The 18,999-nt window shown below is 51.3% G+C and overlaps 2 protein-coding genes across 2 annotated transcripts in view; one reads left to right on the forward strand and one right to left on the reverse strand.

The window, feature by feature from the left end:
• Positions 1-2,082: 2,082 nt before the first annotated feature.
• Positions 2,083-3,099, reverse strand: SOWAHD (sosondowah ankyrin repeat domain family member D; the record flags this gene model as incomplete). The annotated part of the gene is made up of 1 exon (XM_082004226.1): positions 2,083-3,099. One exon carries the CDS (start codon positions 3,097-3,099, stop codon positions 2,083-2,085), a length of 1,017 nt encoding a protein of 338 aa, XP_081860352.1.
• A 2,832-nt stretch (positions 3,100-5,931) lies between these two features.
• Positions 5,932-18,999, forward strand: part of SEPTIN6 (septin 6) — a gene marked incomplete at both ends in the record, with an annotated part of 29,594 nt that continues 16,526 nt past the window's right edge. Inside the window, 2 exons of the mRNA XM_082004037.1 lie at positions 5,932-5,958; positions 12,708-12,822. Of these exons, the coding sequence (XP_081860163.1) occupies positions 5,932-5,958; positions 12,708-12,822 (142 nt within the window). The remainder of the gene's footprint in view (positions 5,959-12,707; positions 12,823-18,999) is intronic.

An 18,999-nucleotide genomic window follows, 5' to 3' on the forward strand; every position in this document is an offset into this window, starting at 1 on the left:
GGAGTTTGTGCTGGTGTGACAAGACTCGTTAGAAGCCAGCCTGCTGTCCCTTGGCATGGATGTGGCCAGAGAAGCTCTGGAAGGAGCTATCTTGCCATAGTCTTTAATCCATTAGAGTTAAAGCATTGCAAAACCAGTGTAGATCAGGCATAAAATTCATTCCCAGTGGGTTTTGTATGTCTCTGCTGCTGACATGTGTGATTAGTCTGTGATTAAAAAGATGACACATCTGTGTGTTCACTCAGTCACCTGAACTGAGTACTATCCAGTCACTGGATCACTATCTGCTCATCTGCAGGCTGTTCTTCCATGTATCATCCACTGCAGACTGGGTTATTCCAGTGTCTGAGCAGCATTTCAGAGCACAATCTGAATATAAATGGGGTTTTCTCAGGGTCTGTGAAACCCACAGGCTCAACTTCCCCCAAGGGAGTTACCCACGTATCTTTTCTGCAGTAAGGTGCAAATTCACCCACACAGCCAGGCCAGAGATCATCTCGAATCCCTGGGTCACCTCTGCAGACCTCCAGAAAGGCAGCTGGAAAGAAACTGTGACTGTCCCCCAAAGCGACGGCTGCCACTCTGCGATGGGGAACAGAAACTCCCCAGTTGCTGTCTGAGAGTCACTTCTCAAATGGGATTGCTATTTAAAGGGGTAGGAATGGTTTCGTGCTGATGAAAAAGAGGAAGGGGCAGTTGTTTTTCTGAAGATATTTTGAAGCAGCCCTGGCCTTAGAGGATGTGAAAAGCAAATTTAAATCAGCTGGGCGGAGCTCTGTTTGGTGAACAAAACACAAACAGGCAAGCAGAAACTTTGCCCTTTTAATGCAGGTACCAGTACATACACGTGGGGTTATGCTGCTGTGGGGATGTTTCTCAAGAGTTTCATTTTTGAGCGTGACCTCAGTAGCAACAAAGATAATCTCACAGACTTCATACCTTTTCCATGGCTTTGAGCAATGAGTCATCTTTCCAGAGCTGCTCCTGGACTTCAGTCCCTGCGGGAGCCACTGCATGCCGCCCTTGCTGGGCATCCCTCCTCCACTCTGGCCTCCATCCCCAGTGGGGCTGAGCACCTCAGGCTCGCCTGGATGGGGGTCCCCAGGGAAGGGCTGCCAGGGGGACTTGTCCTGCACTTTGAAAGACTTCTCTGGACCCAGCCTCCTCTGGCAAACCAGGCACTCCAGCTCTTACTTTACTGAGAAACAGCTTTATCTGACATGAACAAACAGCAACCCAGAGGAGGCGCATGTGGCGGAGATCCAGGGATCTCACAGGGAGCTGGAAAGCGTTTGCAGCTCGGTGGCATGGTCTGCTTGTCTGTACCCGCTCTCCCTGCCGGCAGAGAAGCGTATGTAAAAAAGTGAGGGGGATTGTTTCTGAAGCCATAGTTGCTTTTCCATTGTCAGCCCAGTCCCAGGCCTCTGGCATCTCAGAGTATGGTTGTGAAACATTTAATTACATTCTGCCAGTGTCTCTGTCCAGGCAGCCGAGGCACCATGACTAGTCCAACCTCACAGCGTTGCTGGCAGCCAGGGCAGTGCCGACAGCCTCATTTTACAGGTGGGAGAACAGAGTCACTGAGACCAACCTACGGTCACACGCGAAGTCTGCTGGCAGCCCAGGACGGGCAGCCCAAACATCCACCCCCAGCACCTAGCACGGGATACCACCTCCCATGGTGGGTCAGCATCCCCCCCGAGGCACACGGGGTGTCAGAGAAGCAGCTCCCCACAGCAGGGCTGTCGCGTGAGACCCCACCGTGGGGCTCTGCTGGGCTGCAGCAAGGAGTTCCCATCAGCAGGGGCAAGGGAGCAAAACCCCCACTGGTGATGGGAGGTTTTTTGGAAGGGCTGTCCCCAGGCAGTGCTCCCGATGGCCATCGTTGCCCCACACAGCTCACACCGGCAGAGCCCCAAAAGACCACGCGAGACCCGGGGTGCCTGCGGTGCCTCTGTGGAGGGGGTTAATTCCCGCTTGGCCAGAATTTCCAGCGCCGGCCCTTGCCAATTTCCCAGCTCCCTGCAGGCTCGTCTGGCTGCTATTCAGCCTGTGTGTGCAGGCAAATGGGCCAGGGGAGCTTCAGCGCTCTTGGAAGAAAGTGAACGCCTGTCTGACAAAGTCCCGGAGGGTCGACAGGTTCCAGGAGTGCTGGGCTTTCCCCTTGGCCCCGGAATCCACACAGTCCCGCCCTGCCCTGGCCTCTCTGGATGACTTACAGTTGTTGTTGGTGTTGTGAGAGCGCAGCTGGACCAAGTCCTCCTCCAAGGCCCCTGCCAGCTCCTTCAGCTCCCTGGAGGTGTCTGCCCTCAGGTACTGCCAAGCCTTGCGCCCGTTGTGGTCTCTGCAGCTGGCATCCGCCCCGTAAGCTCCCACCAGCACTTTGATGAGCAGCTCGTGTCCCTGCAGGGCAGCCAGGTGCAAGGGGGTGAGCCCACCACTGGCCGTGGGGATGTTCACATCGACAGGATAGCCCTTCTTCTGGGCATGGGAGATGACCTGGATGAAGCTCTCATGGTGGCCGTGCTTGGCAAGCCAGTGGAGAGCGGTGAAACCCGTCACAAAGTCTTTCCTGGTCAGCAGGCTGGGATCCAGGTCCAGCAGCCTGATGATGTTGTCTGCGTCGCCCTGGGCCACCGTCAGCAGCCACTCGTGCTCCAGGGGATCCAGGGCAAGGGACAGCACCTCAGGGCTCTGCTCGGGCTTCTGCTCTTGGTGCAGCCCTGCAAGGAGACTGCTGCGGCTGGATGTTTTCTGAGCGGTGGCAAACCGCATGGTGCTGCCAGGGCTGTTGCTCTGCAGGAGGATTTCCTTCAACTCTTTCCTCCGGGTACTGCCAGGGCCGATGGAGAGCCTGCCCGCAGTCCTACCCCAGCTCCCCAGGCCCTGGCTGCCCCGGCTGATGCTCCTGTTGGTGTCCATCTTCTGCAGCGGGTGGAACCGCTCCCTGCTCCCCGCAGCGGCCGGCCAGAGATGGGAGCTGCGGGCTAGGCTCCCCGCTTGGGGCTGGGTGGCTTCCAGGCAGGCAAACGTCTGGGTGATGCCAGCTACCCTCTGCTCCGCCAAGCCCTGCTCCCGCTGCCGCTCCCGACGGGCCATGGCGGTGCCTCCTGCGGGGCTGGCTGGCAGCCTGCTCCCCGCAGGGCGCAGCTCGCACTCCCCAGCTCTCACCCCACGCTTCCTGCCCCGGCGTTAGGCAAAGGAGGAACCAACTCTGCACGGCGGGAGGGCACGCCAGGCATGGCGGCAGATCCGTGGCGCTGCCGCACTGCTGGGGCGGTGCAGGTGACCTTTGGTCAGGCTGCGGCTGCTGCCGGCTCCAGGCACAGCCGCAGCCATAGGCTGTCTGCCACCCCGGGCCCGCTCGCCTGCGGCGTCACAGAGGGAGCGCGGGCACGCGTGCTGGGGCTGCAGGGAGCGTGCGGCACCGTGGGGCGGGTGGAGGCGGAGGGGTCCTGGGCATCCCAGTGCTGGTGTTACAGAGACGGTGTTCTTCTCTCTGAACAGCCTCGTTCGGCATTAGTGGCCTAGCATTCGCAGCCGCAGCCTTAGGCCGCAGGAGCAGACCAAGCGTAACCTTTTGATAAAGCTAACGCCGCTAACAACGAACTCCCTGGACTCAGCAGGTTCGGGCCGAACGAAGGAGGCCCGAGGAGACAATTCCAAGAGAATGAAGTAACTTCAGAAGGCGGCCAGCCCAGCGACAGTGAAACCCGGTAAGAAACCAAGAGGCCGCCGACCAGAATTAAGTGATTGGATTTGGGATCGGACTTGGGGATCGGGTATAAGGGAGAGGTGTGAATTGGGGTAGAGGTCCCCCTCTGGAGGCACCCAGCTCGAGCTGTAACCTAAGAACTAATAAAAGATTAATTGGAAACCTTTGCTTGGGCTGGGTGTTCTCAGCAGGAGCCTAGGGTCGGCCCCTCTTACAGTGGCCAGTGTGCGTAAATCCATAACAGTGGTCCTGGGGACACCCCAAAGCCCCAGGTGCCTTGCTGCACCCCCGGGCTCCCCAGTGCCACTGAGGCATCTGCCTTACAGCCCACCCCCAGTTGCCCCCCACCATTGCAATGCTTCTCCTTGGTGCTGTGCTCAGGAAGGCTGAGCTCACTGCCCCACGGGGCTGCTTTCCTGGTAGCCAGTGTGTCTCTATGCTGTAAGGGAGACCCAGCCCAGGGCAGTGTTTTGGATCCTTTGCCATCCAGTTTCAGCCCAGTGGCATTTTGGCCTTCCCCTCTTGCTGCATTTCACTTCCCAGCAAGACTGCACTGTTGGCAGCTGCAGCCACCAGCAATTTGTACTCTAAATTTGTTAGTAATCAGGACAAATTCCTCTGCCCCAAAAGCCCTAAGTCCTGTTTCTCCCAAGGCCTTTCTTATCTGTGACTCCTCAGACACCCATAGCATGGCTGAACTGTCACTCGGTGGTTTTGCAGGTAGCCCAGCAGCTAAAAGCCATGCCAGCCCTTTCAATGCTTTTTCTTCACCTTCCCTAAGCTTTAGCCTTGCTCTAACCTGCCCAGTGCAGCTCATCAGCCCTCGGGGAAGTTTTGCCTTTCTCCGACCACCTGGCCCAGTTTTTCTGGGATGCGTGGGGAGCCGGTGTCATCCCATAAAGCCTAAATGACTGGTGGTGAAAACATAATTGTCCCCTTGCTCCCTTTCTGGCACTGCCTGTTTTTGTCACTGGCTATTGGTGGCTTCTGCGGGCTCAGGGAGGCAGAGGGCTTGGCCCACACAGCCACGGGATCCTGGGGATGGTTTAAAACACTTGTTGAGTGGCAGCTGGAGAAAACAAGGAGGGAAACAAGGTGCCGCTTGGGGGGAACGAGGGCACTGGTGGTGCAAAGCAAAGTGCTCATCTAGGGCCGCCCTGGTCATGCCTGCATTACGGACTGGTTGCACTGGTGAGCTCTAACCACGCTAAAAACAGGGTACCAACCTCGGGGGCTTTACTTGGGGGTTTCAGGGGCTGGGAGAGTTATTTGCTTGGGGTAAGGACTGAGCTTCCTTTCTCTCAGCCTTTGTTTGATGCATGTGCTGGCATCAAATGAAGGGAAGCCCAAGCGGCACCAGCTACACCCTCAAAGCAGCAGCTGGGCTTACCCAGACCCTGCCTGCCAGGCTGGGGAGCTGAGGCTGCGCCAAAGGGCTGAGAGGGGCCAGTGAAGGGGCTGTACCACCGCTGGAAGAGAAACTGGCGCAGCCACCATCACTGGGGTTTCCAGGCAAGCGCCAACAGTCCCAACGGACCTCAAGGAGTGCGCAAAGCACATAGACATTTTATTTTAAATAGCAAGTGATTTATGAGGCTGGGAGCCCTCAGACCCTTAGACCCAAACCATAAACCCCAGTCCAGCCTCAGTGCTGCACTACTCTGCCCTGGCCTTGGCCAGGTGCGCAGCCCGTGTTACTGGAGGGGCCACCGGGCCTGCCCTGGGGAGTCAGTACGGGGGAACCCGTCACCGTGCTGGGAGCGGGCCGGGACCGGGGGAGGCCGCGGTGGTGGGCAGAGGCCCGCCGCGCCTGGTAGGGGCCTGGGGGCTGCGGGGCCGCCGGTGGGGAGCCGTGCGCCCAGCCCCCGCCACTCCAGGCCCCTTAGCCCACCGTGCTGCGCGCCCCGCCGCACTGTGGCCGCGGCCCCGCCCGCAGCCCGGGCTGCACCATCGCAGGCGGCCGCGGGGGGGGTGGGCATAAGAGCGACCGGCAGCTCCGCGCCTCCCGGAGGGGAGGCGGTGACGGGACCGGCCAGGCCGACCCGTGAGAGGAGAGGGCGGTGGCGGCGGGGCGGGGCGAGGGGGCGGAGGCGCGGGGGAGAGGGGCGGGGCTGGGGGCGCGGCGCGTCGTCCCCCCCTCCCCAGCGCGGCGTCGCGGTGGGCGCGCCCGGAGCCGCCCGCCCGGGTGGGGCGGGCCCTGTGGCGGGCTCGCAGCGATGGCGGCGGCCGAAGTGGCGCGGCAGGTGGGTGCGGGGCTGGGCATGGCCGGCGGCGGGCGGGAGCGCCTGGTGGGGTCGGGGCGGCGGGCCGGGGCGGGTCAGGTTGCACCGGATGGGGCACGGGCTGCGGGGGCACGGGCCTGGGGCCTCCCGCGGGCTCCGGGGCTCGTCCCGGGGCGGTGGCGGCCTCCCGGAGCATCGGGGTTTGGCAGCCCCTATGAGGGGAGCTGCAGTTTCCTGAGGGAGGGAAGGTTTGGGTGTCCCCCGCGCTGGCTACGGGGCTGCAGCCCTCCCTGACGACCTTGGGCTGCCCGCACCGGGGCGGGCCCGGGGGTCCTGCCCTACCCGTCCCTGAGCCGCGAACGCAGAGGGACCCGCAGTGCAATCCGGGGCTGGCCGGACTGCCGTGGTGGGGAGGCCTCACCCTGCACCCTTACCCTGGGTGGTGGGCGAAGCGCTCCTTGGCATCCCCCTCTCTCCAGGGATGCCATTCTCCTCCCAAAGACGCTGTCATCCCGCGCTCGGGAGTGTGTGATGCGGGGAAGGTGATCAGTCCGGCACCGCGTGCCGTGGAGGAGCCGTGGGAGCCCACGCCAAACATCGGCCCCACGTCCCCGCTGTGCCTTGTCCCTGAGGGTCCCCCTGCGGTGTCCCCGGCTGCCCACCTGCCGCCGCTTGCCTGCCTTCCTGGCGCGGCCCAAAGCTGGCTGTGTGCCTGTGGAGAATTATTCAGAAGAGGAGCAGAGGGAGTTGAGCCACCTCTGCGTTTGTTGAAGTGCTAAGGAGGCATCTGTAATGCGTTTGCATGAGGAAGCGTTTTGTCTGTGATGGGATGGGCTTCCAACTTTCGTGTCTGTGCGTTAGTACAGAAATAATATTTGAGATGAACGCTTGCCTTTTCGTCTTCAAAGCAGTGGGTTTTAGCTTGGACATTGTCTTGTTGAACGGGTAGATGTAGCTGTTCCTTGCCAGTTTGTGATGTTAGTTCCTCCTGGATCTACCCATTGCCTTGTATGTGACTGCCAAAGTATGTAAAGTGACTCACTTGCTCCCCTCTCTGTTAAAGAAAATTGAGCTTTGGGCTTTCCTAAGATAATGTACAGGAGTTTCATACATCTGCTAGTGGCCTGGAATGAATTATGATATGGCACAGCCTCTCTTCAGAAGCGAAAGGGGAAGCTAGCTGTGAGATGGGCATAGAATCATAGAATAGTTTGGATTGGAAGGTTGGAAGGGACCCTTAAAGGTCATCTAGTCCAACTCCCCTGCAACGAGCAGGGACATTTTTAACATCTTCAAGCTCTCAGGTTGCTCAGAGCCCTGTCTAATTAACATCAAATTAGTGTGCTGCAAATTGAAAATGTCTTTGTCCAGACAGACAGCTTGTCAGCTCAGGTCTTGAGCATCCGGTCATGACCATGGTTCATGGAGCAGTCAGCTGTAATGTCCTGGTGATGCAGAGGGCTGCTCTGTGTGTGCCGATGGGGTTAAACATGTGCGAGAGCTGGAGCGGGGTATGTGGGGTCACCACCCTGCCTCTGTCCCAGCAAACCTTTGATCTAAACCCACATTTATTGTGGAGATGGTCAGTGAAACCCCCTCCTCCTCGGGCAGACAGGGCGGCCCCATCACCACCGAGCTGAAGCCCCTCTCCTGTTCTGGCTGGAGGGTGCAGGATTTAAACACTGAGACCCACAGGGGATGTGTCCATGTTCCCCGTGGGTGGAGGATGGGTGCAGAGGACCCGCTTGCTGGTCTCAGTCTCAGCAGGACAGGTCAGAAAAATCATTAAGACTGCTGAAACAGATATGTATTTTTTAATTGCTGGAGGAGACTTCTCCTGGGAACGTATCCAAACAGCATGGCATTTCTGCAGCCGTTTGGCAGGGGCATAAAGAAACGTAATCTTAAGAGCTGTTAGAATTTGAGATTTCGGAAGTACTTGACCATTTGTGAATGTTGAATGGCTGAATGATGCAATGCGCCTGAAGAAGGTGGTCAGTGGTCAGGAGCTTTGGTGAGACGTTTCTTGCTTTCTGTGGTGGCTGATTCAGAACTATTTCTCTCCCTCTTTTCTGTTGTTTTTCTTTTATACGTGTCCTGACAATTTGTTATCAGCCAAGCAAGGAAAAGAAATACAAAGTCTTTTTCTACACTTTACATTCCTGCTTTGCATTTATCTTGTGGAGGATGTTTATACTGTCTGCTGGATAATTCTCTCATTGCATAAGAGAATTACACATTTGTACAACTGAGAAGTAATTGGTACAAGTGTTGCTCTAATTTGCTGTTTAATCAGAGCCAAACGCAGCCTGGCTAAGTGGATGCCATAACGCTGAGGTCATGACAAGGGATCTGATGTTGTTCTAGCTTAAAGGTGATCTGAAAAATTGGGATGTGGAAACCTGAATTCACGTTCTGCCTTGCTTTGCTATTTGACCTTTGCAAGAGTTGTCTCAGGTATAGGAGTTAACCCCCTGGGTCATGGCTTTATGGGGTGGCAGAGGGGCAGGGGAGTGGCTGCTGTGGGCATCGGCAGTGGTGGTGGAGCTCTGTGAGCATTGCTTGATTTGTTTTCATTGAGGGATGGTGCTCTTGTGTTTGTTGTGGCTGTTTGGAAATCCTCCGAAGGGAGTCTCCGGGGCCTCAGAGTTTGAAGTGATTCTCATCTGGGGAGAGGTGGAAAATTGTGTCGGAAGTAGTAAATGTCAGCTGTCAGTGTGCTAAACAGAAACACTTTTTTCAATTAGATGCAGAAGAGCACTGCAGTCTTTGGAAGCATTTTCTTGCTGTGCGGGCCTCATTTGGACGCTGGGTCCCTTGGGGTGAAGAGCTGTAGCATTCTTTATTTGCTGTGCTCTGCCTGAATATCACCTGAATATCGAAAAAGTGGAGGCTTTTCCTTTGCCATGGTGACCTTTTTCATTGTTCTTTTAGTCCAGGCCACCAGAAATTGTCTTGAATATGGAGCGTTGACATTTGCAATGAGCAGCACCATTGCGTGTCTTGGAGAGGATGCTCTGCTTTATCTCCACAACACAGTAATGGCCTGTTGGGGCTCCAAGGACGTCGGGAGCTGACAGCGCTGTACCTACTTGTCAAGTAAAGCAGATCAAGGCAGAGATGCACATTCAGCAAGATTTTCCTCTAATCATTTTTTCATCCCGAGGACCCTGGAGTGATTCAAACACCTGGAGTCTAAGTCTTGCCCATTTTATGTAAACTAATATTTAATGTGCAGTGCTTTCAGGCTTGGGGTCATTTGTTATAACGTCTTTGTATTTTCCATATATTTCTGATAGTTCTCCGTAAGAATTAGAATAGCCCACATTGGTTTGGCATGGAGAAGCCCTAACAAAAGGTGTGTAAATCCTCCAAAGACAGAGGAAAAAAAAAAAAATATAACCTCTCCAAGTGTCTATTCCGTATTTTCACCCTGCAATAGCCCCACCTGGCAATGCAGCAAGATAGTGTGTTGCTCTTTTTCTTTTAATCTTGTTTGTGGCAAACACACTTTTCTTCCTCCCAAGCAACTACAGACCATTCTATCCTGGGGCGGGGGGGGGCGAGAAGGCAGCACTCTGTATACGAGGAAAAAAAAGGCATCTGGTATCTTGGTGTGGTGCCAGTGTTCACACTGGCTTCCCAGAGATCCCATCTTTGTCTTCCTTCCAAGAAGATGCTGACTTTAAAATAGAGAGTATGGATGGACTCTCGGCCATCCAGTGCGCACTGATGCTCATGGAAAAAGCCTTCACACAGGCAATAGGCAATAAACCTTGCTTACCTTGTTGGTACCTCTTTATACATTTTAACTTTGACCAGAAATACTGGTTTTGAAGACAAATAATGGAAGGTAGCTCTTGAACACTTTTTCAGCAAAAAACTTATAAGCTTAACATACTCTCCTTCAGTTTTGAACAAGGTAATCCAAATCTACGTTCAATGTACAGGCAGGGTGACTAATTGCTGTGTTCATATGTTGTTTATGATGATGCTGTTTATATATAGCAGCGTTCTGGATACAGAGACACCACTTGGTGCGTGAAGGCTGGTGACTTGCACGGTTTCTTGGTGGATCAGATAGAAAATGTTTCTTTTCTCTTTGCAGGTTTGGTAAATGCTGACAACTTTCTGATGTGTGTCAAAACCAGTCTGACCTTAAAACATTATTACTTACAGTTTTTTTTACCACATCTGGTCTCTCGATGCTTTGGCTGAGCAGGCTGTGGATTTTTAGCCAGAGTAGCACAGTATACCTCGTGGCTGTGTACTTCACGTGAAGGCTCAGCTGCTGTGACTGGAAATGAGATTTTGCAGCACTTGTTTCCTGGCCTGCAGCAGATGTAAAGTGTGGTTTAACTGCATTATAAAACCACAGGTGACTAGAAAAAGAGGCTACAGGAAATGACTTGCAGGCTGAATTCTGTGCGACGGTAAATGCCTCCTCTCAGCTGAGAGTGGCTTAACTTCTACTGTTTATTTCGTTCCATCTGGATCACACTTATATTTAGGGATGAGGAGAAGATTTGTTCCTAATGAGAGCCTACACTCCCGCCCACGCTTCCTGGGAAGAGGAGTGTTCAAACAGTCTTCCAATGGTGCAGTTTTAAGGCTGAGTATTAAAAATCCACTTGATATTTCTCCTTCCCCAGGAAGAGTCTGCCTGTGGTTTTCCCTCATGCCTTTGTGGTCTCTGTCCACCTATCTGTTCTTCACTGGGGCCGTGGTGCTCTCGCTGCAGATCAAACACTGCCATGAGATACCCCAGTGCTGGGTTTTTGTTTTGGTGAAAGCAGGTTTGGAGAGTTTAGGTGTGTCATCACAAAATCTGTGTGCCTGATGGTCTCCCTGTCTTCTGCTTTAGCTGTTTGTTTGTGACTTATTGGGCCTCAGAGCTGCATCCTCGAGGCAAAACCAGAATCTGCTGGGGAGCTTGAGTGCCTTCCTGATGAACATGTTGTTTGGAGGCAAGGTGCTCAGGAATTAATGAAGCGCCATATTTGGTGAACATCTTGGCAGGAAGAGTCAGACTAATACACAAAATATGGCTAAGGGGAAACATATTTACACATCACAGAGTGGTAAATATGGTTAATGGCTGAAGTGTATTTGGAGCCTCACATTTGGGAAAAAAAACTCACACCAGCCAAACAGTAACAAGGCAAGTAATCACACTCTGACAGGCTACTGCAGTGATTGCAGTCCTTGGGGATGTTTTACTAGCCTAAAATACCAGTGCTATTAACAGAAGAGAGAAAACCAGTATGCCTGTCCCTGTAAACAGGCTTTCAAGATATGTGAAAACATGATTCTGAAAGAAGTTGTTAAAAATTCTGCCCTATAAACTCTTGCCTTTTGGCTGTAGTATTTCTTGCAAACTGATGATGTCCCTGAAAGGCCAGAGGGGAATTGTCTGTATTTGACACTAAAATACATTGTTAAGAAAAGCCTTTGCTCCAGAGAAGGAAATTCCTTTCTCGGGGGCCGGAGGGGAACTTTCTAGTACACACAAATACGCCAGCTTAGCACTGACTCTCCATTTTGCATGATGCCATATCTGAGGTTGAGCCTCTGCATGTAGTTTATCACTGTCTGCTTGTGCCGGTTTGTGCAATGGCCAGGTGAAAACTTCTGAACCACTTCTGAACAGAAGCAAGCGGCTGTGCTGGCTGTGGAGCACAGCGTGAGCAGGAGCTGAAGCTTCCCAGGCAGGAGGAGGACGCCTGACCGGGGAGACTGGGTTTTGTGGTGTTGGGCACAAGAGAGAGTAGGGCACGGGAGCAACTTCTTGTGAAGTCATTTGGGTGGCTGGGCAGGGAGCGGCCCATGCCCCCCAGCAGACAGGTTTGGGTACCTCCACTCCCAAGCCCTTGGGCAGGCTTCCTTCTGACGGGGCTGTGTGGTTATAAGCAGCTCAGTTCTGGACACTTTTTCTCAGCTTTTTTGTCCTGTTCAGTTGCTAGCTTTGAAAGATAGGCTCCAAAGCTCAGATAGCAACACTCGGAACTGGAGAAGACCTGCTACCTTGCATGGTCTGGCCACCTGCTCATGCAGGCATCTTCCCTGCAGCTTCCTTCAGTGATCCCTGATTTTCTGGTGCTAATGGCCATTTCGTAGATTTGGGCAGATTCCTGTTTGCAGGCTGGGATTTTCCTCTTCGCAACAAAGTGGAAGATACTGCTGTGTTTGACAGCTTGAAGACTGTAGTCTCTGCTGTTTCTGTACTGCAGCACTTGAGCTTTGCAGAGGCAGTGTGTTTGGGTTGTTCAATTACTAGGTGTAGGTACGGTTTTCCTAACCGTTTCTAGCTAGTTTCTATAATTGCAGCTGTGAATGTGAATTACATGTGAGTTACAATTCCCATTAAGTGAATTGTAATAGGCTTATAGGAGGAGTCATCATTAATACATTCGTTTGCACAGGAGATGCTTTTTGTTTTCAGTATAAGGTGAGACTTGAGTGTCTACATAATTCCTCAAGAAACAAATATTTTGCTGCCTTTTTGTTTCAGCAGCTGTGTTTGGGTATGTGTTTTGCACAGTTTAATATTTTTCTGACAGGGCTACCTTCTAATGTGTGGCAAATGAAATGTTCTGTCTGTGCCGTCTGGATTTGTTTTGAAGAAGAGGGAAGCATGCTGACACAATTTACTGTATACATGCAAATCTCTGCTTGGACTGTGCAGTTGATTCGACTTGGGAGGTCTTAAGGGTTTCTATAGAAAAGTGTATTTTGCTTGAAAATGACACAACTATTTCATTGTATTTCAGGGTGAAGGCTGTCGTACTGTCCCACTTTCCGGACACGTAGGATTTGACAGTTTGCCTGACCAGCTGGTTAATAAGTCAGTTAATCATGGGTTTTGTTTCAACATCCTGTGTGTGGGTGAGTATTTCCATTTTGGGAAGTTCTCTTGCTGCTTCTCTGCAGCTGGATGTAGCTTGTAGGTGACAGCACTAACAACGTAGCTTTGATTTAAATTTCCCCAACTGTTGCTATTTTCGATCATAAGATTTACTGGTGCCCTGGGAAATCCCTGCTGGGTTATGCAGTATGGCTTTCTACCAAGGTGAACCATAGAAATGCCCAAAATCCCAGGCTTTTATTATGGTCTTTATTTTCCTAGTATGTTCGAATTTCATGTTTTTAAAAGACAATAGGTACTCATGCCAGAGAACTTTGTTTTGAGGTCTTGTTTGGTTAGGTATTGAATTATTATAATTCTTTTAACAAAATACCAGTCATGCTCCTCTTAAATCACTAAAAGCTATTTTTTTTCTCCTCCCTTCTGTGCATACTTGAATTAAAATAGTGTCTGGCCAAGCCTTAGCTGGTCAGACAATTATCCAAGCTGCCATGTGTTATGGATCTCAGCTGGGGCCTGGCGCTGCAGTAGGACTTGGTGTCTGTCCCTGCAGTGTCTGCCTGTCTCACAGGACTTCCCCAGGGTTAGAATCCCAAATGCCTGCCTCAGAAGTACTCCTAGGTAACAGAAGTAAAATCTTGTATGGCTTTGGTACAGTAGTTTGGTGGGGTGGATAAGGAGATTTATAATAGGGAATTAATTGTCTGATAGGACAATTAGTTTGGTTTACTGATGCCCTGCCTCTGGGAGCAGGAGGTTATTGTGTGGCCATGGCTGCTCAGAGTAAGCCCTGTCTGCAGATGCTTCCAGCAGTGCCTGGCATGACAGAGGGGAGAGCTGCAGCTGTGGATACCTCCTGGGGACTTATGTTAGCTCTGTGCCTGCACAAAGGTTGTCTGTCGCTGCCTGTGAGAGATCCAGCTCACAGTATGGATCTGGTGTTTGCCCAGGACAGAGTTAAGTCTGAGATGAGAGGGGAGCTTAGCCCTGTTAAATGGAGCTGAGAAGAAAACTCTCCCTGACAATGGCATTCCTGTGAGATGATAAACTTAGCTGACAAGTGGAGGTCACTGTCAGGCTGAGTTGCTAGGTGATTTCCACAGTGCGTGAATGTGATATGACCTAGTGAAACTCTTGTCCCAAAGATTGAAGTCTTAGAGTATTTCCTTTTGCACTTACAGAGCTGCTGTCATTTTTTCTACAAGTTATAGGTGTAGCAGTGGATGCCTCCTGTGGTTATATGTTCACTTTGATGTGTGGAGAGGAGTTGAATGCCTCTGCTTTCCTCTTGCAGGACAGAAATGGAATGCATTAATTGCTTGTTGATCTGAGTAACAAGGACTCACCAGAAACAATGCACACTAGTAATTAAGTATTAATAACTAATAATATAATTAGTTATACATTCTTTACTTCAATCTTGAAATAAAGAAGAAAAATATAGAAAAAAATAAAAAAAAAATTTTAAATAAAATTTTTTTAATAGAAAAATTTAAGAAGCTTCATTATAAAAAGATCTACAAATCTTGAGTTGAGGAGGTCAGGCTTTAAAATGTCTTTGAAGAGTTGTTTGGTGCCTTTGTTAACTTGTGGTAACAAAGTTAAACTCTTAAACATCCTGGAGAAAGAAAACAAAAAGTCCCAGAGTCCATCTGTCATTTATTCTGTTGAGTCTCACTTGTACAGCAGGAGTTTGGGGTGAAAAATTGAAAGAACAGGGACCAAATGAGGATTGGAACCAACAAAAAAACAAATAGATGAAACGATCCTATAGTCAGGCCACTAAGCATGATAGAAAAGCACTTTATTGCCCCTCATTTTTCAGCTCTGTGTGGCATCTGTTGGAGGAAAAATCCAATGACAATTTTGCTCTGTGCCATACTGGATCTGAGCCACCAATTCCTCCAACTCCTGGTGGAGGAGCCAAGGAAAGCTTCAGAAATGACTCTCAGCAGCATGTACAGAGTGGAGCAATTTTTAGCTCTTCTCATGCTGAAAGCTGTCTCCCCTTTGAGACTAGAGCCAAAGATAGAATAAATGAGCAAACCTCTCATAAGAAGTTAGGGTTTGCGGTTTGTTTCTGTGATACTTTATTCCTCAGCACAACTATTTTCTTCCTAAAGCTTCCATGATAAAATGTTACTTGTCTCTTAGTCCAGTGCGAAGGCTAGAGAAGTATTTAATGGCTGATACCTTCTGTGCTGACTGCATTTCTCAGTGAGATGGGGGAAAGAAAGAGGAAGAATAGGCCTACAGTTTTTCATGTAAACTTCCTCAGTTTTGGTGAGGGTAGATTATAGTTGCATTAGACTAATATCCCATTATAAACAGGAGTTTCTCCCTTCCTCTCTCCCGGGGTTTGCAGGGGATTTGTTCTAATCAGCCTATTCAGTGCAATGAGAAACGGCTGTTTTGTGGCTGGGTAGTCCTCTGAAGCACTTCAGCATCTTTTGCCAGCCCATGTTGCTCCTCTTGTCTCCACAGCCCAGCCTTTGCCTTGCGAGGGGTGCATTGTGCAGCGTCTTCGTACGCCTGTCAGATGAAAAGAACTATTTTCTCCTCTCTCCATGAGAGGTGGCCTTATCAGGCTGATCTGCCTCAGGGCTTCTCTCAAAAACCTGCTACATTGGATTAGCTCCCATTTCTTCACATGAAAGGCTGTGCACACGTATACATTTTATTTAATATTGAATTATTTGATACATGGAGCCATGGTTGTTAATCTTGTGAAGGACAGGTGTTGCTTTCTCATGAAAGGGCGCTCTCGTGAAAGCTGCTCCATGCTGTTCAAAGGAACAGGGAAATACTCCGAGGGCTCCTCTGTCCTCCCACAGAGTCGACTGAGGATGATATAATGGGGACCTCTTAAATCCTGAGTAATGTGGAGAAGGGGGCCAGCAAGCAGTTGTTTGTTCTTTCACTTAACATCTACTAGGGAAAAGTAAATTAAATTACCAGGCACAAAAAAGGACGTGCGGCTTTTGTGGTGTATAAGTCTTCTTACTGCTGCGGGATGCTTAGGATGCCAAAATTTCTGTGGAAGGAAGAAGCCATGAAGGTGCATTCAGCACAGAGAAACCCATTTTGGTTTGGGAAGCTGGGAGCTTCCCAAAGGAAGAAGCATTTGCTGTGGGCCCAGCTGCTTCTGTTTCTTCATCTTAGGTGCTGGCCAATGTCAGAGACAGGTATGGTAGCCCCTCACCTCCACTGCTCACCTCACCTCATTTCCATCTCGCCCAGCATAACTGATGTTGGGTAGCCCTTGTGCTGCTTGCCTGCACAGCGTGACATGTCGCTTTGCAATACCGATGGCACGATCACTCCTTGCAGCACTGGTGCTTGCTGTCTTTTGGCACAGGCTCTGCCTGGTCACCAGCTGGAGAGCCCCAGAGAGTTTGAGCAATGTCCTGCGCAGGCAACGCAGGGAGGGCGGTCTGCTCCCAGAGCAGAGGATCTCTGTGGACTCGCTGAAGGGAGGAGAGTGGCACTTGTCCCAGCTGTGTTTTTGCAGGTGGTGCCACTGCTCTGTCAGTGAGGGATTTGATGAACCGTTTCCGTAGAGCACTGAAGATGCCATGTGCTTGTGCAGTTGGAGCAGGGAGCATGTCTCAGGAGCCTGAGGGGAGGTGTGGGAAGCCCAGCACAGCGTCTCTAGCCTGGCAGGCTGTTGGGTTTGAGTGGATGGTGCCTTCCAGGCACTGGTGTAGGGTTGCTGCGTGTCCAGAGCCTGAGTGGTGTGGTGTCTCTTGCCATCTTTTTTCACATCTCTGAAAATCATCAGACTTAACAGTAGACATCCATCCCATGACAGGCACAACGCTACAGCTTTTCAGTAGCTGTCAAGAGCTTCCTGGTGCAGAACTCTAACAGTAAAGGTCGCCTTCCCTGCCCTGTCCTCCCCACAGCGCTTTGTCAGCCCTGCTTTGGGAGAGCAGACCACTGCAGAGTTGCATAATCCTTAAGTACAGTTCTGGAGATCAAATCACATGTGTGCCTATAAGCCTGACATCAGGAAATAATCTCCCTGCCAAGGATGCCTCTCACTTGGTTTGCATACACCGCTGCTTTTTCCACGGTAATTCTGCCTCCTTTAATCCCCATTCATCGTTTCTGCTTTTTGGAGAAGATTCCAGTGCTGTCAGCTGGAACAAGCACAGACTACTTGTCCTTTTCATCAGACCATCTGCTCCATCTGGACGCCTGTCCTTACAAGAAGCAGTTGGCACCATTTACGTCTTAGACCCAGCAGAAAGTTGCCTTTGTGTGAGGCAGAAACTCCCAGGAGATTCAGAAATCCTCTCTTCTGTCATTTTTCCCTTCAAAGTAGCACTGCTCCCTAGCTCTCGTCATATTTAACACAGCAAAGCACTTTATCAATATCGTCAGTCTTTTACCATCTCATGTCACTCCATCAGTGTTAAGGTCGTGTTTCTTTTAGCTGAGACAGTCATTCCTCTCTCCTCCATCCTCCTCTTCCCTGGCAGGCTTTAATGTCATACTGTGTCAGTGGGGTTACGCAGTGCGGGGACAGTTGGCTGAATGTCATTTCTGGTGTGCAGATTTCATGTTTGAGACACTGTGTTAGTGGCTGGGTGTTTTGTGCTTTAAACACGAAGTTGTAGGTGTTCGGATGGGCAACTCCTACCTGGGGAAATATGCCTTACCAGTTCAGATCGTCTCCTTCCAAAAGGAAAACCTCAACGTGTGAATTCAAAGTTGCCTTTGCTGGCCCTGTGTAGCTGGCATGAGGTGGAGTATAAAAGCATGTTCCATCTTAAAAATTTGCCTGCGTCTCTTATGCACTTCTCCTGGCCTCTCTGACAGTTAAAGTCACTCCTGCTGGAAACAACACATTAGATTGATTTAAAGTAGGCAATGATTAACAGGTTCAGGATGCGTTTAAACAATAGTCTTGGCCTCATGTGAATACCTTTCACCCTACAGAAGGAGGGAGGCCGAAACGAGAGGTGGCTTACAGGGTGTTTTGTCTGCCCGGAAGCCTGCGTGATTCACACGCGACCTTGTGTATCCGCTGCAGGGAGCAGCTCCCTGCTCTGGTCACCACTGCTGCTCCCGTCACCCTGTCCTGCAGCCCTGGAGGCTTGGGGCGTGGGTTGCTGTATCCGACCTCGCTCCGGGACTGTCCAGGCAGTGGGACAGAGAGTGCAGGATAGCAGCACAGGATTTGGTTTGCAGGCTGATGTGTGGGCGATGCTTCCACACCCCAGGGCTGCCTTCCCAGCAGGATGAGCTTCCCCTGTCCCGAGACGTCTCATCAGGGATCCTGGCATTCGCAGGCAAGCAGCTGACTCCCTGCTTTGTCCCACCCGTCCCTTGGCAGGGGCTCTGGAAATGCTGCAGCCTTCTCTGGCTGTTTAGATTTTTCTTTTTTTACACTGCTGTTTTCCTGGAATCCTTGAGAAAGTCCTGGCGGGGTTGTGTGGTCTGTCTGCTGTTAACTCTCAAAATCCCTGTCCAAACCATGGCAATGCTCTGGTCTGCTGTGCTTTGTGCACCTGCTCCCCATTTGGGGCAAATGGTACCCCAAAAGCTCAGACTATGAGATTCCAAGTCAATAAAAGGCTTGCTGTGAGCAGCCATGAGTCTTCTGGACGGTCCAGCTTGTTCCTCCAGCGACAGAGATAATCTTGTGCTTTGTTGGGTGCCCCTCCCTTCCTTGAGCCAGTGCACGCCGCTCACCAGTGTTGTAGGTACAGCTGGTGCATCATCATGGGATTGCAGCAACACCAGCTCCTGGTGCTGACTCAACCTTCTGCCTTCAGATTGCAAACAGGATTGGTGCAAAGAGCAACTGGATTTGTGGCTGTTCTGGCCATAGCTGGCATCAATTGGTGATGGAGCACATGCTCTTAGCTGGCTCCTGGGCAGCTCTGCAGCTCAAGGTGTACATTGACTTTCAAATGTTAATGAATCTTGCTGCCTTTTGGAAAGATACTTCATACATGATTGTGGCAATCAGAGACTCCTCAGTTCCCAGAGCAGTAGATTTGCTCTGCCCTGCCTGTCATGTACTTCAGCCTTGAGTGAGAGAAGTCCCTTCTGGGGCCAGGAGCGAGGAATTTGCCTGCTTGCAGGGGTGAGGCTCAGAGATTTGGATGGGGGAGGATGGGGAGGAGTTTCCCCTTGTTGAATTGGGTATTTCATGCAAGTTTGGATCTGTTGCAGAGCTCTCGGCC

This window comes from Phaethon aethereus (genome assembly GCF_964289735.1).
Source record: "Phaethon aethereus genome assembly, chromosome: 10".
NCBI lineage: Eukaryota > Metazoa > Chordata > Aves > Phaethontiformes > Phaethontidae > Phaethon > Phaethon aethereus.